Source organism: Gopherus flavomarginatus, chromosome 2 (assembly GCF_025201925.1).
Source record: "Gopherus flavomarginatus isolate rGopFla2 chromosome 2, rGopFla2.mat.asm, whole genome shotgun sequence".
NCBI classification, from domain to species: domain Eukaryota; kingdom Metazoa; phylum Chordata; order Testudines; family Testudinidae; genus Gopherus; species Gopherus flavomarginatus.
Genome location: NC_066618.1, coordinates 21,263,949 through 21,287,547, shown reverse-complemented (window position 1 = coordinate 21,287,547; position 23,599 = coordinate 21,263,949). Strand labels below are relative to the sequence as shown.

Genomic DNA, 23,599 nt, shown 5'->3' with positions numbered 1-23,599 from the left:
TTGCTATGTGGCATGAGTCCAACACAATCTTGGAAATGTGAATATTTAATAGAAAAAATTTAATTTGCATTTTACAACATACAAACATGACACTATCAAATTGTAGCAAATGAATTCAATTGAAAAATATTTTCAAAATATTTTAAGTAGTGGGTTGGAAAATAAATAATGTTATCTAAAGGAAATGCTCAGGTTTTGCTTTTAAGAGGAGGCAGTAATACTATTACTGACCTCTTTTCAGTTTTCTGTTTCATAATTTATGTAGAAAAATATACAAGAAATGAATTTTTAGGTAAAGCATATGTTGGGTTTGTAACATTTAACAAATAAAACAGCCTAAAGTAAAACCAAAAAGAAAACAATTATTTTATTTCTGTACATCAAGACTACAAATAGTATTTTAACACTTCATTTATTACCCAAATTAGGAAATTATACATTTTATACTGATACTAGTAAACACCTTAAAACCACTCAGTTTCTCCACATTTAAAAGTATATTGCTGGTTACTGCTTATTAAATACGAAACCCAACAGAGCTTCCACTGACAGCAAAATAGTTTTAGCATAATGTCTGTAAATTCTGTTTTTTTGTTAGTTATTATTAAAAACCAGAAAGGATGCAGATTTACGCATCTTATAGTCTGACTTATAATTATTTTTTTTAATTGAATGCAAATTAAATGTGAACACAAATCTTGACTCAGTGATGTATCTATTATTAGATAACTGATTCCTTTCATATGAATACAATTTTTCCCTTGGCCATCAAATTATGTTAAGCAGCATGTTCCCACCTACTTGTCTGAGCAGAACTGCTAAGAGCCAGATGGATGCAAAAGCTGCTTAGTCACAAAAATAATGAATTAAGACAAGTTTCTACAGCACATACATGGTATTTAAGATGTAGAGAAATGATAGAGAGAAGGAATGTGAACACTGCAGGCTTCAGATATAAAAGATAAAGCCTGATGCTTTGGTTGAAATACTTTTAATAGTTGTTACAAGTATATTTTTTCCAAAGTCATGACTACTGTATGTATTGTGTATGCCATAGGAGTTTGATACATTAAAAAAGAATCTTTACAGGCACAAAGGAGAGACAGAAACAGAACAGAGAAAAGCATGGATAGTCTCATCTGTTTACGACAATGTCCAGCTGATCATGACACGGCCAAAGGTAGAACTTAAAAATAATCATGCAAATCCAATTTCTTGAAGATATTTCAGAAAGCACAAATAAAATATCAATGTTATATCTCAGTGCCTGCTATCTCAAGAGATGGTAGTTTAAAACAAATCCATTCTGTTTTAATTGCAACAACTAAGTTTTGTAAACAATTCTACCACATGAGAAAAGATGTGGGGTTATCTGTAACAAGTGTTTTCAAACTCTCAGTTCTGGGATATCTGCAAACATCTACTTCTGTCTAAAGATTTATAACAGGATGTTGAGACCTCTCTTACCCCAATGTGCTGCACTACACACAACTTTATTGCCAGCTTGTAGAATTATTTATATTTGAACAGCACAAAGCCAAAGCTTCATCTTTGGTTAATTTCGATGAGATGTCACTGTTCGTTAAATGTGCTCTTGCTTGGCATAAACACAAACCCCAACCACACTGCACACAGCATTCATTATTGAGTCATAATAAAGCAGTGCCAATGTAAGTTTAACGACACTTAACTAACGAATTGTGTATTTAAAAATGAAACCTATTTGAGGATATCCGATAAGAAATGAGAGCTGCAGAAACCTAGATTGAGTTCCCTTCATCTGCCTGGGTACGGGTGCTGCTTATGGAGTAGGCACTGGTTAGTTCCTCTGCAGAGCTTCTGTTTAAACCTCAGTTCAACTCAGCTCAGCTCAAATCCAGCAGCACATTCAATGGCGTAAAGAAGTTTGCTCCGCATAAGGTTTTCATCATAAAACTCAGGAAGTTTCAACAAGTTCATGCAGGTACTGGCAGTGGGCAGCCTGTCTAGGTCAGAGCCTCCATTGTGAATGCAAAATGCAGGATATAACTCCTGGAAAATACAAAAATAGGAAAAAATTAAGATACACACACCCAGGTAAAAAATAATTCCATGACAATCCACAAACTTCTGGGCAAGGAGCAATTAGAATTTAAGTCTGTTTCAATGGCATTTCCAAAGGTTTAAATAGGTCATAGAGGATTTTTTAAACAAAGGGCTGGGGGAAAGCCAACAGGTGCGGAGGAGCACAAGGTTCAGGCAGTGACTGCCAATAGGGATGAATTTATTAAAGGAGGAACTCTATATCCTAATAAAGAGGATTGGAATGAAGTTGGTAAAGTACAGGTAGGAGCTGGGAGGTCAGTCAAATGTAAAACGGTCCTATTTAAATATAACATGAAGGCAAGCAACTGAATATTGACAATATGTAGAAGTTCTTATAGACAAATATTAGAAGTCTAAATACGAAGGTGGGTGAACTAGAGCGTTTGGCATTAAATGAAGATATTGATATAATAGGCATCACAAAAACTTGGTGGACTGAGGATAATCAATGGTAAGGGTGCAAAATATACAGGGATGGCAGAATAGGTTGCATTTGTGGAGAGAGCAGCCCTGTCGGTGAAAGAGTCAAATAAAGTAAAAATCTTTAATAAATAAAATTGTACCATGGAATCTGTATGGGTAGAAATTCCATGCTTGAACAATAAGAGTATAGCAATAAGAATATTCTATCGACCACCTGAGCAGGCTGGTACTGGTGACTGTGAAATGCTCAGGGAGATTAGAGAGGCTATAAAGGCAGAATATGCAATAATAATGGGGGATCTCAATTATCCTCATACTGACTGGGTACATAGCACGTCAGGAAGGGATGCAGAAATAAAATTTTCAGACACATTAAATGACTACTTCTTGGAGCAGCTAGTCTTGGAACCCACAAGGGGGGAGGCAATTCTTGATTTAGACCTAAGTGGCGCACAGGATCTGGTCCAAGAGATGAATATCGTTGAACCGCTCATAATAATGACAATAATGTAATTAAATTTAACACACTTGTAGGGGGGAAAATGGCAAAGAAACCCACCACAGTAGCATTTAACTTCAAAAAGGGGAGCTACACAAAAATGAGGAAGTTAAATGGAAATTAAAAGGAACAGTCGCAAGAGTGAAATACCTGCAAGCTACATGGAAATTTGTTTAAAACACCATAACAGATGTTTAAATTAAACGTAACCCCCAAATAATAATTAAAAATGCCATCATAGCTAAACAACAGAGTTAAAGAGGAGGTTGGGGCAAAAACGCATCCTTTAAAAACTGGAAGTCAAATCCCAGTGAGGAAAACAGAAAGGAGCATAAACTCTCGCAAGAGTAAAAGTATAATTAGACAGGCCAAAAAAGATTTTGAAAAACAAATGCTAAGGACACAAAAACTAACAGCAACTACTACTTCTTTTTTTTTTTTTTAAACTATATCAGAAGCAGGAAGCCTGCCGAACAGTCAGTGGGGCCACTAGATGATCGAGGTGCTAAAGGAATACCCAAGGAAAACAAGGCTCTTGTGAAGAAGCTAACTGAATTCTTTGCACTGGTCTTCACTCTAGAGCAGGGGTAGCCAAGCTGTGGCTCCGGAACCACACGCGGCTCTTCAGAAGTTAATATGCGGCTTCTCACATAGGCACCAACTTCGGGGCTGGAGCTACAGGCACCAACTTTCCAATGGGTCGGGGGTGCTCACTGCTCAACCCCTGGTTCCGTCACAGGCCTGTCCCCACTCCACCCCTTCCCACTCTCTGAGCCTGCAGTGCTCTTGCTCCTCTCCCTCCGCCCCAGAGCCTCCTGCATGCCACAAAACAGCTGATCAGGTGGTGCGGGGAGTGAGGGGGAGGCACGGATCGGAGGAGCTGCTGGTAGGTAGGAGGTGCTGGCGGGGCACCGATGGGGTGCTCCTGACGAATTACTCTGGCTCTTTGGCAATGTCCCCCCATGCTCTGTGAAGATGGGGTGCAGGAGTGGGGGAGGGGGACACCCTGACATCAGATCCCTCTTCCTCCCCTCCCCCTGCACAGCAAGCAGAAGGCTCCCAGGAGCAGCTCCAATGCAGAGGGCAGGAGCAGCACACGGCAGTGAGGGGAGGGACATCTGAACTTCCCAGCAATTGGTAGCCTGCTGGGCGGCTGTTGCACAGGGAACTAAAGGAGCTGATGGGGGGCTGCCGGCCCACCCTGGTTACAAGCCCCCACCAGCTAGCTCCAACAGATGCTCTTCCTGCAAGCAGAGGACAAAGCAGGTGGCTGCCAAACAAAGTTAGAAGGGAACATTGTGCAACTTTAAATGAGCATGTTCTCTAATAGAGCAGTGACATAACAACAAAACAACGCTGACTAGGATGATGTTAAGTGAGGAGTGACTGTATCACTAGCAGAGATTTTGGAACAAACTGATAAATTAGACAGTAATAAGTCACCAGGAACAGATGGTACTCACCCAAGAGTTCTGAAGGAACTCCAATATGAAATTGCAGAACTACTAACTGTGATATGTAACTTATCACTTAAATCAGTCTCTGTACCAGATGACTAGCAGATAGTTAATGCAAGGTCTATTGTTCAAAAAGGCTCCAGAGGTGATCCTGGCAATTACAGGCAGGTAAACCTAACTTCAGTACCAGGCAAAATGGTTGAAACTATAGTAAAGAACAAATTATCAGACACATAGATAAACATGGTATGCTGGGAAGAATCAACATGGCTTTTGTACAGCGAAATCATGCCTCAACAACCTATTATGATTCTCTGAAGGAGTCAAGAAGTATGTGGACAAGGGTGATCCAGTTGATATAGCATGCCTGAACTTTCAGAAACCCTTTGAGAAGGTCTCTCACCAAGGGCTCTTAAGCAAACTAAGCAGTCATGGGATAAAAGGGAAGGTCCCCTCATGGATAAGTGGTTAAAAGATAGGAAAGAAAGAGTAGGAACAAATGGTCAGTTTTCACAATGGAGAGAGGTTAAAAAGCAGGGTTCCCCCAGGATGTGCACTGGTACCTGTGCTGTTCAACCTATTCATAAATGATCCAGAAAAGAGGATGAACAGTGAGGTGACAATTTGCAGGTGGTACAAATTTACTCAGGACAGTTAAGTCCAAAGCTGACTGTGAAGAATTACAAAGGGATCTCACTAACTTGGGTGACTACTTGGCAGATGAAATTCAATGTCGATTAAAGCTAAGAAATGCACATTGGAAAAAATAATCCCAACTATACATACAAAATGATGAGGTCTAAATTAACTGTTAATTTAACTACTCAAGAAAGAGATCTTAGAGACATTGTGGACAAGTTCTCTAAAAGCATCTGCTAAATGTGCAGTGACGCTCAGAAAAGCTAACAATGTTAGGAACCATTAGGAAAGGGATAGGTAATCAGATAGTAACTATCATAATGCCACTCTATAAATCCACAGTACACCCACACCTTGAATACTGCATGGAATTCTGGTCACTTGTCTCAAAAAAGATATATGAGAACAGGAAAAGATGCGGAGAAGGGCAACAAAAAGGATTAGGGTATAGAACAGCTTCAATATGGAGAGAGATTAAAAAGATGGGAATATTCATCTTAAAAAAGAGACAACGAGTGACAGGGAGGTGATATGACAGAGGTCTATAAAACATGAATGGTATAGAGAAAGCAAATAAGGAAGTGGAGAACTTGTGGCACCTTAGAGACTAACAAATTTATTTGAGCATACTTAGTCTCTAAGGTGCCACAAGTACTCCTGTTCTTTTTGCGGATACAGACTAACACGGCTGCTACCTGTCTGAAACCTGTCAAATGAGAAAAAACGGTTACCCTCTTTTTAGTAACTGTTGTTCTTCGAGATGTGTTGTTCATGTCCATTCAAAGTAGGTGTGCGCGCGCCACATGCAAGCCAGCCGGAAGATTTTCCCCTAGCAGCGTACATAGGGTCGGCCCTGGCGCTCCCTGGAGTGGCGCCACTACAGCGCCCTATAAAGGGGCCCGCCGACCCTCCACTCCCTCAGTTCCTTCTTGCCGGCACTCCGACAGAAGGGCAGGAGGGTGGGTATTGGAATGGACATGAACAACACATCTTGAAGAACAACAGTTACTAAAAGGTGGGTAACCGTTTTTTCTTCTTCGAGTGGTTGTTCATGTCCATTCAAAGTAGGTGACTCACAAGCCTAACCTCAGGTGGCGGGGTCGGAGATCACTGCTGACTGGAGTACTGCACGACTGAAGCATCATCCCTAGCCTAGTGCGTGATGGAGTAGTGGGATGAGAACGTGTGGATGGAGGACCACGTGGCCGCTCTACAAATCTCCTGAGTCAGGATCTGAGCCAGGAATGCCACAGAGGAGGCCTGCGCCATAGTGGAGTGGGCCGTGACCAGAGGGACAGGGGTCCTAGCTATGCGGTAGCATTCCCTGATGCAGGTTGCGATCCACGAAGAGATTTGCTGAGAGGAGACCGGGAGCCCCTTCATCCTATCCACCACTGCGATGAAGAGCTGAGTCGAGCGTCTGAACGGCTTGGTACGCTCAATGTAAAAAGCCAAGGCCCTGCGGACATCCAGGGAATGTAACCTCCGCTCCTCATTGGAAGAATGTGGTTTCGGATAGAACACCGGGAGAAAAATATCCTGACCCATGTGGAACTGTGAGACGACCTTGGGTACGAAAGCCGGGTGAGATCTAAGTTGGACTTGTCCTTACAGAAGACCGTGTATGGGGGCTCAGATGTTAACGTCCTGAGCTCTGACACCTTCCTGGCTGAGGTGATCGCCACCAGGAAGGCAATCTTATACGACAAGAACAACAGGGAGCACGAAGCCAGAGGCTCAAAGGGAGGCCCCGAGAGGGCGGAGAGGACCAGATTCAGGTCCCAAACAGGGGCCGTCTGACGAACATGTGGAAATAGCCTGTCCATACCTTTGAGAAAACGCCCGACCAGCGGGTTCGCGAACACCGAGGTATCCCCCTCTCCTGGATGGAAAGCCGAGATGGCTGCCAAGTGAACACGAATCGAGGAGAAGGAGAGGCCCAGTTGTCCGAGGTGGAGCAAATAGTCTAGGACAATGGGGATAGGGACCCCTAGCAGATTGTGACCTCGCTGACCTGACCATACAGAGAAGTGCTTCCATTTGGCCAGGTAGGTGGCCTAGTTGACGGTTTCCTACTACCGAGCAGCACTTGTCTGACCTGCTAGGAGCACTGCATCTCCACCGGGTTCAGGCATGGAGCATCCAGGCTGTGAGGTGGAGAGATTCCAGGTTCGGGTGGCGGAGGGAGCCTTGGTCCTGCGTGATCAGGTCTGGAAGCAGGGGCAGCGTCAGGGGCGCCTGAACAGACATGTGCAGGAGTGATGTGTACCAATGTTGGCGCGGCCACGCCGGAGCTATCAGGATTACCCGTGCGTGATCCCTGCGAATCTTCAAAATCACCCTGTGTATCAGGGGTATCGGGGGAAAGGCGTAGAGCAGATCGACCCCACAAGACTGTAGGAAGGCGTCCGATAGAGACACCTGACTGTGGCCCAGGAGGGAGCAGAACCGTCGGCACTTTCTGTTTTCCCTAGAGGCGAACAGGTCTAACCGGGGAAAGCCCCAGAACTGGAAGATTGAGCGACCACGTCCCATTGGAGGGACCACTTGTGACCCCGGAACGAGCGCCTGAAGGTGACGGCCAAACCGTTCTGCTCCCCCGGAAGGTAGAATGCCGTCAGGTGGGTAGCACTGTGGATGCAGAAATCCCACAGTGCGAGGGCTTCCCTGCACAGGGGAGAGGAGTGTGCACCCGTTTGTTGATGTAAAAGACAGCCGACGTGTTGTCCGAGAGGACTGAAACACATCTGCCAGTCAGGTGGGACCGGAAGGTAAAACAAGCCAGGGGAACCACTCTCAGCTCCCTGACACTGATATGCAACTCGAGGTCCTCCGGCGACCACAAGCCCTGCATCCTGAGGTGTCCCAGGTGCGATCCTCAACCCCCGATCTGAGGCATCCGTTACTAGGGAGAGGGAGGGTTGAGGGGCAGCGAAGGGGATATTCATGCAAACTTTCTGCGGGTCGAGCCACCACCACAGCGAGCTTAGCAGTAGGCGGGGAACAGACACCACTGAGGTGGGGTCCCGGGCTGGGCGATATACTGTCGCTAACCAGGACTGTAGCGGGCGAAGCCGGAGTCTGGCATGGTTTACCACATAGGTGCACGCCGCCATGTGACCCAACAGCCAGAGGCAAACTCGCGCCGTGGTAAGCGGGGCGAGATGCAGTCCAAGCATGAGCTCGGAAATCACCCGGAACCTGGTTTCCGGCAGGTACGCTCTGGCATGGGTGGAGTCCAGAACTGCTCCTATGAACTCTATTCATTGTGTCAGAGACAGGGTGGACTTGGCTTCGTTCAAGAGGAGGCTGAGATTGAGAAAGGTCCGCCTGATGGACGACACCTGGGTCTCCACCTGCTCCATGGAGCGGCCCTTTATGAGCCAGTCATCCACGTAGGGGAATACCTGGATGCCCCGCCTGCGCAGGAAGGCCGCCACGACTGTCATGCACTTTGTGAAGACCCTTGGAGCAGCTGACAGGCTGAACGGGAGCACTGTGAACTGCAGATGGGCGTCGGCCACGACAAACCTGAGGTACCGACGGTGTCAGGGAATTATGGCAATGTGGAAATAAGCGTCCTTTAAATCGAGGGCGGCATACCAATCTCCTGGATCCAGGGAGGGAATAATTGAGGACAGGGAAACCATGTGGAACTTGAGCTTTCGCACAAACTTATTCAGCTGCCGCAAGTCTAGGATGGGTCTCAGGTCCCCTTTCGCCTTCGATATTAGGAAATACCGGGAGTAGAAGCCTTTGCCCCTGAGCTCCCGAGGGACTTCCTCCACTGCCCCTACCTCCATGAGGGACTTCATTTCTTGACTTAGAAGTTGCTCGTGAGATGGGTCCCTGAAGAGGGACGGGGAGGGGGGCTGGTGTGGCGGGAGGGAGGAGAACTGGATAGAATATCCCCTCTCTACCATGCGAAGGACCCAGCTGTCCGACGTGATTCGGTACCAGGCACGGTAGAAGGGGGACAGACGTGACCCAAAGGTAGGGGTAGACGGATACAGAATCTCGATAGGTAGGCCGTCCTCGACCATACCATCAAATAGGGGGTCTAGGCCCCAATGGCGGTCTCGATTGACCAGACACCTGGCCAGAGGGGTGGTGTTGGTGACACCTCCTGCCATTTCTGCCCCGCCTGCACCCCAGCTCCTGGCGAGTCTGAGGCTGGTAGGGGCGTGGGGCCATCTGTGGCCTAAACTGCCTGCGCTGGGTCGCAGAGGTATACAAGCCCAGCGAGCGAAGCATGGCCTGCAAGTCCTTTAGGCTATGCAGACGCTTGTCTGTCTTTTCGGAAAACAACATCTGCCCCTCGAAGGGGAGGTCCTGAACGGTCTGCTGGACCTCATAAGGCAGGCCCGAGACCTGGAGCCAGGCTCCCCACCACATGACCAGGCCTGTGGCCAGGGATCACGAGGCTGAGTCCGCCGCATCTAAAGCAGCTTGGAGAGAGGCTTGGGAGATCAGCTTCCCCTCTTCCACTAGGGCCGAAAACTCTGACCTCGAGTCCTGGGGAAGTAGCTCCGTTAACTTTGACATGGCTGAACACGTGTTATGACCATATCGGCTTACAATTGCCTGTTGGTTGGCAATGTGGAGTTGGAGGCCTGCCGTGGAGTACACTTATCTGCCAAAGAGGTCGAGTCTTTTAGCATCCCTGCTCTTTGGTGTTGACTCCTGAAACCCTTGACGCTCCTGTTGGTTGGCCGCATCAACCACCAGGGAGTCCGGGGGGGGGGGGGGCGGGAAGGTGGGTGTACAAGTGCTCGTGCCCTTTAGAGGGGACGAAATAGCACTGCTCTGTTCTCTTGGCAATAGGGGCCAGTGAGGCTGGCGTTTGCCATAAGGTGCAGGACGTATCCGCTATAGACTTTATCAGCGGGAGAGCCACCCTGGATGGCCCTGAGAGAGCCAGGATGTCTCCCACCTCGATTTCCTCAGCTTGGATTGCGAGGCTCTGAGCTGCTCGCTGGAGCAGTTGTTGGAGGATTCGAGTGTCCTCCAGGGCCGGTGCCGCAGCCATGCCCAAGACCACTTTGTCCGGGGAGGAAGACGAGGAAATTACATGGATCGGCCCTTCCTCTGGTGTGTGCAGTCCTTCGGTGTCCTGCGGCACACAGTACTGTGGTTGCGGGGCCGGTTCCGATTCCAACTGCGGCACCTTGACCGGTACCGGGGTCGCCCGTGAGCGGCTTGGCGTATCGGGCGGTGCCTGCTGAGCCCAAACTGTAGCCGCTGCTGGTGCCGCTGCCCGGCTAGGGGTGCTGAGCTTGCTGAGCTTGGATATGGCACACCCCTGCCCAGCAACAGTGCCGGTTGAGGAGGCAGCTGTGTCGGGACCAGACCGAGGCCAACCTTGATCGAGGACCAAATGCCTGGCCTACCGACTGGTGGTAGGTCCAGGGGGTCCAAAAAGGCCACTGTGAGGGTGGATGCCATTGCTGCTGCCATTGTGGGTAACGCTGGTGGCTCGCCCCCGAAACCGATCTCCTGCTCCGCGACTGGCTGGAGCGGTAGGAGTCTGCCTCTGAGCCTGAAGTCTCTGAGTACGATGACCTGGGGGGGAGAAACACCCGGTGCCGTTGCAGAGCGGTGCTGAGGCGGCGGGGAGCCTCTTATCTGGTCCGGTGCCGCCTTAGCGGCGTGATGCGGGGAGGGAGGCGACAGCATGGCTGGCTTGCCCCTAGATTGTACTGGGGGACGCGCCGCGGTAGGCAACTCCCTATGGTGCGGGGAGGCCGGCGCCAGGAATCCCATCAAGTCTGAGGCCACCTCGAACGGCTCCGGTGTCGAGGGAGGTGCAAGTCTTCGCTGAGGTCCGGGGATCAAGGCTGGTCCGGACTTGATCGCTCTCTCTGCGGTGCGGGAGTCGACGGAGCAGCCGAGGGGCTGTAGCCCAGCCTGTCCGCTTGCAACCGCGGATGGCGTCGGCCTCGGGTCCTGATGGGGTGACTGTTCCCTCACCGGCTTTCTCTTCTTAGCAGGCACTGAAGACAGTGAGTGGTGCAGCACTGAGGCTGACTTCCTATGACCCGACTCCGTCTGGTGCCGGGTCTCAGATGACTTGGGCTGGACTCTAAGTCCTGATCCAGTGCCGGGGCGCTCTGCACAGAGGAAGACGTGCAGGGCACCACCTCGGCCGGTTCCAGGTCCGAGGGTGGCCGCAGGGCAGCCTCCATCAGGAGGACTCAGTCTTTGAGTTCTGTCTTTGAGAGTTCTCGGGCGGAAGCCTCTGCAGATAGAGCACTGGTCCTTTTGGTGGCTCTCTCCGAGGCACCTCAGTCAAGCAGAGTGTGGGTCACTCTTGGGCATGAATTTCCTGCAGTCCATGCAGAGTTTAAACCCAGGAAACCTGGGCATGCCCCAGCGGGCAATGAAGCTTGGGGGTGGGGGGCCTCCCAACTACCAAGAACTATATACAATGACCTAAGTAAACTGACTATAACGTAACTATATACACGGACTATACACAAGGACAGGACACTGTTAACTTGCTATGCGCAAGAGAAGTTCCAGCTAGCCATCATCGGCAGTAAGAAGGAACTGAGGGGGGGAAGGTCGGCGGGCCCCTTTATGGGGCGCCATAGTGACGCCACTCCAGGGGGGGCTAGGGCCGACCCTACGGACGCTGCTAGGGGAAAATCTTCCGGCTGGCGTGCACGCAGCAAGCGCACACCTACTTTGAATGGACATGAACAACCACTCGAAGAAGAAGTGTTATTTATCCCTTCACATAACACAAGAATCAGGGGTCACCCAATGAAATTAATAGGCAGCAGATTTAAAATAAATGAAAGGAAGTACTTCTTCATACAACATATAGTCAACCTGTGAAAATCATTGCCATGGAATGTTGTGAAGGCCAAAAGTATAACTGCATTCAAAAAAGAATTAGATACGTTCATGGAGGAAAGGTCCATTAATGGCTATTAGCCAAGACAGTCAGAGATGCAACCCCATGCTCCAGCTGTCTCTTATACTCCAGCTGCCAGACCCTTAGACTGGACGACAGAGGATACATCCCTTGAAATTGCCCTGTTCTGTTCGTTCCCGCAGATGCATATGACTCTAGCCACTGTCAGGGACAGGCTATTGGGACCATTGATATGACCCAGTATGGCTGTTTTTATGTTCCCTTGGTTGCCCTAAAAGCATGCTCAAATAGGTATGGTAATAATAATAATAATAATAATAATATTGTAGAAAACATAAGGTCTTAAGGCCTAGCATGGGGGGAAGGGGCATAGCTACCTGTGTTATTGTTCACATGCTATATTCTGCAAATATCTGATTCCACAGAAACAGTGAAACATGAAAATTTAAAATATAGTAGCATGCAGAAAGAGGTCTTTGATTTATTTGCAACTAAGAAATTATTTGCAGAAATCTTAGGTACAATTAACCATAGGCTCGCCTTACAAAGTCTTCCAAGCATGCACAATTCCTGTTATTTCCCCATCACTACAGAATTCGTACACTTGGAGCTGGGCACTGGAATTTCATAACACTTGTATACTTACTGAAAATACACCAATGTTAAGCATTGGGAGCAGAGCTGAGTAAAAAAAAAATATTTAAAAAAATTGCTAATAGTTTTCCATAGATAAAAGTATTTCTTGGGTCCTAAAATCTATTCAAGTAGATTTCAGCAAAGGGTTTCAGATGACACTCTCCCCAAAGAAAAAAAGTTTTTGAAAGAATTGAAAAGTTTCATTTAGACTCTTTTGAAATGTTTTGTTTAAGCTTTTCAATTTGAAATGGTATTTTAAATGGCCAATTAAAAACAAAACAAAAAAACCACACACACCAATAAAAGATGAAAAACACCTGAAACCACCGACTCGAAATGAAAACTCAAAAGAAGTCCAATCCCTGTTTCAAGTCATCTCAAAATGAAACCGTTTTAAGTTTTTGTTTCAACAAAAACTTTTTGAGGAAAAAGATTTGGTCCAAACTAAACAGGAATATTTTTGTATTTTCAGTTTGCCTGCCTCTCTCCTTGCCCACTTCCCCAAACTAAAAAATCCATTATTTGCTCAGCTCTGATTGGAAGCAAAAGACCACCAGCAGTAGTGGGGGCAAGCATAATGAGCTGGGTCCTTGGGCCTGTTCAGCCCACTTTGCATTGCATAAAGTACAAGATTTCTTCTTTGAATTACACTTTGTTTTGTTATTTTCCTTATTGCTTCATGTTTTTCCTTGATACCTTTATATAGATGAAGCTCTCTAACAAAAATAAAAAAGTTCTTCTCTTGCTAACAGTCTTATGGATTTTCTAAAGAGTTTAGTTAAGCTAGTCTTACAAGTTAGAATTTGTATATAAATCTAAAATAAACTTGTTCTTTCAAATTCAATTTCAATTCTCTCTACATTGACATTAATATGTTACCCACATTGTATCAAGCCAAGGCTGGATTAAGGAGTAGCCATGCCACAAATAAATATTGGTTAAATGTTATATTATCAAGTGAGCATCTGCTCGGACTGCAACCTGAATTTCATACAAAAAACAACGATCAACCTCCTCCTCGGTCCTCAGTTTATTTTTTAGTACAGTTACAATAGGCAAAATAAATATGGCCAGAAAGCACATACCAAGCACATTACCAAACAACTTAATCTTCCTGCTGCACATAAGTCAGGACATGTAAATATTATTTTATTTGCTAAATTCTGACAGCGTTTCTAATGCTATCCAAGACACAGATTAAGGCAGTCCTGGACCCAAAGAGTTTGCAGCCTAAGGTCTTAATCTTTTTGCATGTACTTAACTGTATCCATATACACATGAGTTGTCCTAATGAGGTCAATGGCAGTATGTGCATATGTAAAATTAAGCACATATGTACATTTTTGCAGGACTGGGACCTAAAATTGTCTATTAATGAGATATAATATTATCCAGACAGGACGCATAATATTTTATTTTAAGGACCATACACTTCTGTGCTTTTTAAGATGCAGAGTACCAATAATATACCACATAATCATGTAGTTCTTATGTACCTACATATAAAACCCATAAGGTAGAAACTAGCCAAATTTGGGTTCGTCTTCTATGATATGCTGAGCAAGTATCTGAGGTTTTATTTCATGTATAGTTTTCTAATTTCTTTAAGAAATCAAGTTTATCTCGCCAAGACAAATGGGGATGCAGAGGACATTTATTTGTTACACCTAATGCTCTGCTTTCATTGGCAAGAAAATATTAATTTCAACAATGCTTGGCTGAGCTAAAATAGATCAGGTTTTAGAAACTGTAAAAAAAAAAAAAAAAAAAAAGCCACCCTAAAGCAGGAGGTCAATGAGATTTTAAGTTAAGTTATTGTTTAAATGGAGGCCTTAAAATGTGTTTCACAGCTAAAATGCTGCAATTTTAGTGTTTTTTCAAAATGCTAATTGAATTTTCCTACTTTAAGCTTTAAAAATGTAAAAAATGAAGTTCTAAATTGAAATGTCATGCCAAGGGCACCATTTGTTGCATAATTGAATACTCTACAACGGGAAGCTGCAACAGTTTAGAAGTAAGAAGCATCATCAATTTATTATGTGACCTGATTGGAACTTAACAATTTTCAACCGCACTTTAATGATTTTTTTGTCTGTAACAATCACATTTATTAAACTTATTAAACTTTAATTAGCTTTAGCAAATGTTACTCTGAGTCCGATAATCTGGCACTAAGAGTTCTAATAATTTTAAAATGCTGTAAACCCAGACTGTGCTATTTATAAGCTATGAACTCTAAAATGATCCGTTCTCTTAAATAAATATGAACTATAGCAAAAGTGAAGGTTCCACAATGCAGTACGTACAAGATTTTAGAGTCTAAGTGCTAGTGACTGTGTTCTTAATAGCAAAATTTAATATCTATTTGAATACAACTATAGAACAATTAATTACTGAGGACATTTTGCATTAATTTCAACCCTCCACATATTGCAAGCTTTTTTTTTTTTTTTTAACAACAAACTCATATACTCATTTGACTGCTAATAATACTTTTAGCACTTACAGCACATAGTGCTTTTCATCTTGAGAGCACTGTACAAACATTAATTATAGGTTACCATTATATGAACACTCATGCCAACAGACATTGCCTATTCTCTTTTCCGGTATTCATTTACAACTTGAGGGCACCTATAGGGCCTTAGCAGCTAGCACTAGATTGCTGGGGCACAGTTATGAGCAGCCCACTTCTCTTGGGTGGCTGGTGAGCCCCATGATGTCAATGGCATACCCCACTTGGTAGGGGGCTACTGCTAGCCAATCCATGCACCTCTCAAGTGTTGGAACTGGCTGGTGCTCAGTGCTGCGCACACAAAGCAGCAATATACTTTGCTGTACTTCCTACTGCCAGAGCAACTGTGGGGGGCATGGCTTGTAGTTCAGTTCTACAATTAACTCCAACTCCTTGCTGAGGTGTTTGACCATGCTGCCCTTGATATAGCTATTCTAACCCGCCCATTCTCCTCTGGCACAGCACGGCCATGCTACAGCCAACAGCCCCCGAGCTGCTCTCCTGCCTTTCACACGTGACCCAGTTACCCAGGGGTTCTAAAGCCTCTCCTTGAGCACTGACCTCTTTGGAGTCACATTCCACATCTTTCCTTACATCTCATAGTCTGCTTCAGTGCTTGGTCATTCTGTTCCTCCTGCTTTTGCTGACTAGTATCCCTCCCTCCCCTTTTCCCCTTTGTTAGAAAAACAAGCGGCAATTTGGTGCATTTCTCTCTGTCTCTTTTATTATGTTTTCCTTTGGTGTATGGCCAGTTTTAATTGTGTCCTGTCCTATGCACCTTGGGTCTCATCTCCTGTGAGTCTAATCTCTACTTTCACTGGCACCATCTGGCATGGTCTTCAGACGAGAATAATGTAGCAACTATTTTACCATACAATTGCATACAATTGGGGGTACTGACAGCAGTTTTTGAGGGCTTTCCAAATAACTGACCATATATGAGGCGTCTCACTGGATACCTTGCTACCATCCTGGTGTGCTTGAGCCCAGATCTGAATACAGTAGATGAGGGTGACAGCCCAAGACCACGCATGATGTGAGTTTCAAATGATCACACATTGTAATTATCATATACTGTGTAGTATATGCCACATGTGTGGGTAAAAATAAAGTAAAATAAACATTTTGTAAGTGAAGCTAGTAATGCTGCTTCTCCTTACAGTTGCCCAACACTTCCCACTGTAAGACCCTGCTTCAGTTATTTATAATTTAACATAAATGGTTAGTTTGGCAGAAATTTTACATGCTGCGTATAACATAAGAACGGCCATACTGGGTCAGATCAAAGGTTCATCTAGCCCAGTCTTCCGACAATAGGCAATGCCAGGTGCCCCCGAGGGAATGAACAGGGCAGGTAATCATCGACTGATCCATCCCCTGTTGCCCATTCCCAGCTTCTGGCAAGCAGGCTAGGGACACCATTCCTGCCCATCCTGGCTAATAGCCATTGTTGGACCTATCCTCCATGAATGTATCTAGTTCTTTTTTGAACCCTGTTATAGTCTTGGCCTTCACAACATCCTCTGGCAAAGAGTTCCACAGGCAGACTGTATGTCACATGCTGAACGCGTTGGAGCATTTCAGCCACAATGGTTCAGCCATTGCTGAGAAAGAGGCCAGGGAAAATTATGTTGTTAAAAACTTCTTAAAACCATTTTGTTAAGATGTTCTAGTGTCACCATGCCTTAGAAAAAGCCCTTAAAATTTAGCAGAGTAATTGCCCTGATATCAGTGGTGTGCCTTTTGCTTTCTCCATGAAAATATGCCAGAATCTGGGCACTTACAAGCCTCTGTAAAATCAGTTTATATATGCTCAGTAGAGACTTAAGTCTGGCATATGGATTCTTTCAAAATACTGTCCGCACTGAGCATGCTACAGACCAGAACTGAGCAAAACTTTTCCCACAAATGCTCCTTCTAGCCCAGAGGTGGGCAAACTACAGCCCACAGGCCAGATCATCCTGCCTTGGCCTTGAGCTCCCGGCCCCTCCCCTGCTGTCCCTCCCCCTACTCCCCCCCGCAGCCTCAGCTCCCCGTGGCGCCAGTGCTCTGGGCAGTGGGGCTGCGAGCTCCTAGCAGGCAATATGGCTGCGAGAACTGCCGGCTTGCTCCAGTGCTCTAAACTGCGGGGTGCCATGGCTGGCTCCAGCCGGGCGGCGCAGCTGCCAGTACTGGTGCTCTGAGCAGCATGGTAAGGGGGCAGGGAGCGAGGGGTTGTTGGATAAAGGGCAGGGAGTCCTGGGGGGCAGTCAGGCGACGGGGCAGTTGAATAGGCATGGGAGTCCTGGGGGCCTGTCAGGGGTAGGGCAGTCAGGGGACAGGGAGCAGGGGGGGTTGGATGGTAGTAGGGTCCCAAGAGGGGGTGGCTAGGGGCGGGGGATTCCGGGAGGGGGTGGTCAGGGGACAAGGAGTGGGAGGGGAGTTGGATGGGTCGGAGTTCTGAAGGGGACGGTGAGGGGGCAGTAAGTGGGAGGGGGCGAGGGCCAGGCTGTTTGGGGAGGCAAGCTTTCCCTACCCGGCCCTCCATACTGTAGCGAAACCCCGATGTGGCCCTCAAGCCAAAAAATTTGCCCACCCCTGTTCTAGCCACATCTGGCTCTGGAACTGGGAGCAGGGAGACTCTCCTGCACTCTCAATGCTCCCCTGATACTGGCACTCAGGCAAGTGAGGAGGAGGAAGCAGTCACACACCCGTGCAGAGAGGCAGGGGGAAGCAGAGCCAGTAGATGTTAGATAAGAGAAGAGGTGGAGGAGCTGAAGTGGGGATGGGTTGATAGGAGCAGTGAGGGACAGATGAAGGGCACAGCAGAAGAAGGGTCTATATAGCCATTTGAGAACACCTTCAGAATATGGAACTGAAAACAGGGGTCCTCAGTTTTCACATTATTCTGCTGTCAGCAAAAAGCTGTGAAACCCATTGGTAAAGTGTCTCCCCCCTCTGTCTCTAGTGACTGGATCCACATAGCAGATGACATCAGTTAACTTGATTACTTCAAGTGTAAGGGGTATGTGCTATGGATCGAAGCATCTGAACACTGCTGATGACCCAAGTTAGGAGTCAGTATGACTCAAAATATGGAATGTGTTTTTTCCACATGTTTTAAAATTAGGAAATAACATAAAACCCCCCCATTTTAGGTAGCAAAGCCAAACACACAAAAGTTAGGAAATGCCAGAATTAAGGTTGCTTGTTCAACCTTAATTTAGCCCTTTGTGCATCATGATACGGTCTTTAATTACAGGTTTGAGAGTACTAGCCATGTTAGTCTGTATCGGCCAAAACATATTTTTCTTTAATTTCATGATCACATATAAGTTTGCCACAGGAAAACTCATTCAGTCCTCAGGGCTGTATAGTGAATGAGGCAACAAAGTACAGGATTAAGGAAATCCTCATGATTCAAGAAATTGAATGCTACCCTAGAGAAGTAGATTCTTTACCTGGGCAAGTCCCTTAAAACAAACTTTTCACAGTTGGGCACTAATTGTGAGTTCCTCAGGTTTCCAATGTGAAACACCTGGTGCCAGATCTGCAGAAGTGCTGAGTACATACAGCTGCAACTAAAAATTGACTGGAGCTGTGCTCTGAACACACAAAGTGAAGTAGTTTGAAAAATGTGAAGTAGTTTGAAAAAAATCAAGTGCTAGCTGTCCCAAGTTGAGCACTGTAACAAGGGCTTCTCCCCAGCTTAAGGACTCATTGCCATAACCACAGACACTTTTATGCAGTTTTACTGTCCAAACAATGTCAAATCAACAAACATATAGTTCCTCAACTTACCCCAGGCTACAGTTCTCAGAGGTTTTCGCCCTTTTAGTTCTCAGGTTCCTTCTGCTTCCCCTCCAGGGAACTCTGGCAATCTTGCTGCTCCAGGGTTCCCAAGTCCCAGGGAGCAGGCAGTGAGGGCCCCTTTTCCACTCTCTCTGCCCCTTTCATGACTGACCCACAGCCTGACTCACCCAAGCTCGCTCTCTCTATACCTAAGTGCCCTCTTTTACAGCTCAGCTGAGGTCAGGTGACCAGTTACATGTGTACAGGCCCTGCTCCCTCTTAAAGGGCTAGTATCACTCTGTGACAAAACACTTGAAATTAGTGGAAAATTTTGGCCTCTCTCTCAGTGTCTCAGTTCCCCAGCTGCAAAATGGGGAAACCAACAGCATCATCAAATCTCACAGAAGTGTTGGGAGAATGAATTTATTAATATTTGTGAAGCACTCAGATACTACAGTGAGAGCATCATAAATGTCCACGAGGAAATGAATAATTCTATATTTATTATATAAGATGTTCACGCAGTATGCAGAGGCAGTCAAAAAAGCAAACAGGATGCTAGGAATCATTAAAAAGGGGATAGAGAATATTGCCCTTATATAAATCCATGGTACGCGCACATCTCGAATACTGTGTACAGATGTGGTCTCCTCACCTCAAAAAAGATATTCTAGCACTAGAAAAGGTTCAGAAAAGGGTAACTAAAATGATTAGGGGTTTGGAGAGGGTCCCATACGAGATAAGATTAAAGAGGCTAGGCCTCTTCAGCTTGGAAAAGAGGAGACTAAGGGGGGATATGATAGAGGTATATAAAATCATGAGTGATGTGGAGAAAGTGGATAAGGAAAAATTATTTACTTATTCCCATAATACAAGAACTAGGGGTCACCAAATGAAATTAATAGGTAGCAGGTTTAAAACAAATAAAAGGAAGTTCTTCTTCACGCAGCGCACAGTCAACTTGTGGAACTCCTTACCTGAGGAGGTTGTGAAGGCTGGGACTATAACAATGTTTAAAAGGGAACTGGATAAATTCATGGTGGCTAAGTCCATAAATGGCTATTAGCCAGGAAGGGTAAAAAATGGTGTCCCTAGCCTCTGTTCAGAGGATGGAGATGGATGGCAGGAGAAAGATCACTTGATCATTGCCTGTTAGCTTCACTCCCTCTGGGGTACCTGGCATTGGCCACTGTCGGTAGACAGATACTGGGCTAGATGGACCTTTGGTCTGACCCGGTACGGCCGTTATTATGTTCTTGTGGACATTTCTAAGATGGGGCTTGTATGGAGTGCCTGGAGCCACACACTGAATGGTGATCAAAAGAAATATTAAATAATTACTCATTCACTGAGTGGGACAGACGTCCTGGGGAAAAAATAGTATGTGATCATGTAATAAAAGCCCGTATAATAATGCATACACCAAGAGGGCTGAATTAAAGTTGCACATGCAACCTCAATTCAGGCACTTCCTAACTTCTTAGTGCTTGACTTTGAAACCATACGGTTCTTTTACCCATAGGTTTTTTAGATTTAATTTTAATATATCATGTATGGTAAAAGTGTGCAGAACTCCAAATATATTTTCCTCATCTCCATGCCGTTGCACTCATCTGAACTGCATAATGTTCTTATTGAAAATAATGTTAAGAACTGCTCTGGAAATATTTATTTAGCGAGAAAATTATCTCACTCACAACCCTAAATAGAAATAAGTACAGATGTTTTGTAATCTAATAGTGATAAGAATTGCCATACTTGACACAGAACTTGCATTCATCTGCCGTTAGTACATATGCCTATATTTATCCAGTAAACATGAAAAATGACTTGCCACTCCATTGCTAGTTAAATATAACCTCAAATTGCCTTATAACATGAAATCTTATTCACTGTACAGCCTAAGAGTACGTTAATTCAGCAATACATCTAAGATAAGGGCGATAGAGAGCAATATATCAGTGTTATTTGAAAGTGATTGTCTGCATTGATGACTGTCTATACATTCCAGATAAGCCCAGATTTGTATTAATTTGTTAGGCAGAACAGTACTATAGTATTTGACAACATATTTACTATTACTGTACTAGAGTGTTGACATTCAACAGTCTATTCTTTACAATATATTCACTAAAGAGAAGCACTTAACATTCCCAGACTTCTAGAGGAATTGGAATCCAAAGCCAGATTTGGGTCAGAATTGCTTCTGTTACAACAGAGCAAACCAAAACCACTGGTCTGAACATCCCTGAAGACATTTTAAGATTGTGATCTGCACAGACCCATCACTAATATTTACAAGTGGCAGATAAACATTTTCTCCACATTCAGACTCTATTGCAAATAGCAGTCTAAGAAAAGCTACTTGTTAGCACAATATTTGGATGATGGGTAATGAAGTATAAGCAGATATATGATATTCAAAAGGAAACATGAGAAATATGTACCCGGATTCAAATGCTGATGGGTTTTAGTGGATGCTGATATATCCTAAATCCTCTTCTACCTATTCCTGAATACATTCAAGCTAAAATTAATCTGTTCCCTGCTGCTTTATGTACACTATTAATCGAGATGAGATGTAGTAAAAGCAGTGCAGCAAGCATCCTTCACAGCAAAGTGCAAACATTTTTAATGATGTGTCCTTCTTGCAAAGTCCCACTACCCACCTAAAGGAACCCTCCAGTCAGAATGCATGAATCTGAAATACTGTTTCACAAAAATATTTGTAAGCTATATGATTAACTATACTCGTTATGCATATTTGCAAATGTTTAAGTAGCAATTGGGGTTATAAACAGACTTTTTTCTTGCATTTTCTTAATTCCCAAAGATATAAATGCCCATATTTTAAACCAGCCAGTTTGTTTCTGTGATAACTGGATACTACTAGTAGTCTCGACAAGCACTCTAATCAAAGCCATGTAATTAATTTTTATCAAAATTCAGCAAGGTGTGTACCTTAAAACCCAACAGAGGAGGTCGAGAACAGCTTGTTACGAACTTGAGTAGTTTGCGTTTCTCTTCATCAGTGAAGCTTTCCACAACTCTCCAAAATATTTTTATTACAGGATGGTCTGCAGTGTATCCACCTATAATACAATTTTAAAATATTTTAAAAGAAAACAAATCAATTTTATACAATACGCAAGTAGACAAACTATTTTTAATACCTCATTTTACAGACTATCCTATCAGTTCTAATCAGGTTGAAAGAAATTAAAAGCATCATGCCAATTCATCTGATTTGCTGTTCACTATCACTAGCAGGCCTCTTTGGACGTCAGTAATTCACAACTTCTCCCTCCCACTTAGAATCTGTGTTTTGCATCATTTTCTTCCAGTCCTATTAATTGCACTTTTCTAGGATGAATCTAATTTAAAAAAAAAATCTGGCTCCCTTTGCAGTAATATTACTAGTAACAATTCTTTAAAAGGGAAGTAAAAATAATTGAAAAAAATGACAATATTGAAAGCCTACTGACAGCAATAGCTAGGATATTCAAAGGTAGCCATTTATACAATCATAATATGCTTTTATACAGCTATAATTGAATATTCATTGGTGGAAAGAAAAAAGATCGATTGTATTTCGGTACTTATGAATTGACAATGCACAGAACTGCCATGCAATGTGATTTAATTTGTCTTTCTATAATGCAAGAACATTTCACCGCATAAAATACATTCCTGGACTTGGGTAAAATCATAACGTGCAAGAAAACGTCGCTGTGCAGAATACTGAGAAAAGCATTTCTTTATGATTAAAATGGAGATGCAATGAATTACTCAGAAATAAAATACTTTTAGCAGACTTAAAATATTAATTCAAGACATCGCTTCTGAGATGGGTATGGGTCAAATGAGCATGATAAATTTGGTCTAAAACTATTTGTTTAGTCGTTTTCACAACTGATTATGTAATACTTATTATAAACAGGTAGGACAGAAGGAGTAATGAGAATGGGTCAGCAAGACTGTATATCTCCCATAAATCAATATATCTAGGAAAGGGTAAATATAACACAGGCAAAATCAGTTTTTAGAACATGCACTGACATTTATGTATAGTCCAATTCTGCAGCCCTGAGCAAAGCCTTTCATTGAGAACTAGAGTTTTCAATGGGCAGCTTGCAGAGTAAGGTCAGAAGTATTATCCCTTCTTGACTCCTTTGAAGATAAGTATCTGAATGTGTTGGTTGAAACAGAAATCTAAAGTCACTTGGGTCCTTATTGTCAGAGCTGTTGAGCCCCCCAACTCCTATTGAAGTCAGTGAAAGCTGCAATGCTCACCCCTCTGAACGGGTGACCACTTATTTACAACTAGGTACCTAAACATGGGTTTATCTGTGTCACTCTAGTTATCCACATTTGATAAATATGATCTTATTTTTTCCAACCCTCTTAAATTTAGGAAATCCAAAGGCCTCTCATTTTGACAGCTTTGCCACTGACATCAAAAGGGCAAGACTGGGCTCCATCTCCTCTTCTAAGAAGTTGCTTTAGGATAAAAATGTAAAGAAATTTTTTTTAAAATTCTTTATTTGTGAATCAGCCATAAAAGCTCATTTGTGTAGTAGTGATATACTTGCCTGAATAGTTTGTGAAGGATTTAAGGTCATCCAGACTAATGGGAACCTGGGCACCAGAAATCAAAACCTGCAAGTGGTGAAAATTAGATGATTAGATTGGAG

At 44.3% G+C, this 23,599-nt stretch overlaps 1 protein-coding gene across 1 annotated transcript in view; it reads right to left on the bottom strand.

Moving 5' to 3' along the window:
* Positions 1-342: 342 nt before the first annotated feature.
* UBE3C (ubiquitin protein ligase E3C) overlaps positions 343-23,599 on the bottom strand; it is a 177,483-nt gene continuing 154,226 nt past the window's right edge. Inside the window, exons 21-23 of the mRNA XM_050942223.1 lie at positions 23,498-23,564; positions 21,867-21,997; positions 343-2,031 (exon numbers count right to left, since the gene is read on the bottom strand). Coding sequence (XP_050798180.1) covers positions 1,861-2,031; positions 21,867-21,997; positions 23,498-23,564 — 369 coding nt within the window. The 3' untranslated portion in view covers positions 343-1,860. The remainder of the gene's footprint in view (positions 2,032-21,866; positions 21,998-23,497; positions 23,565-23,599) is intronic.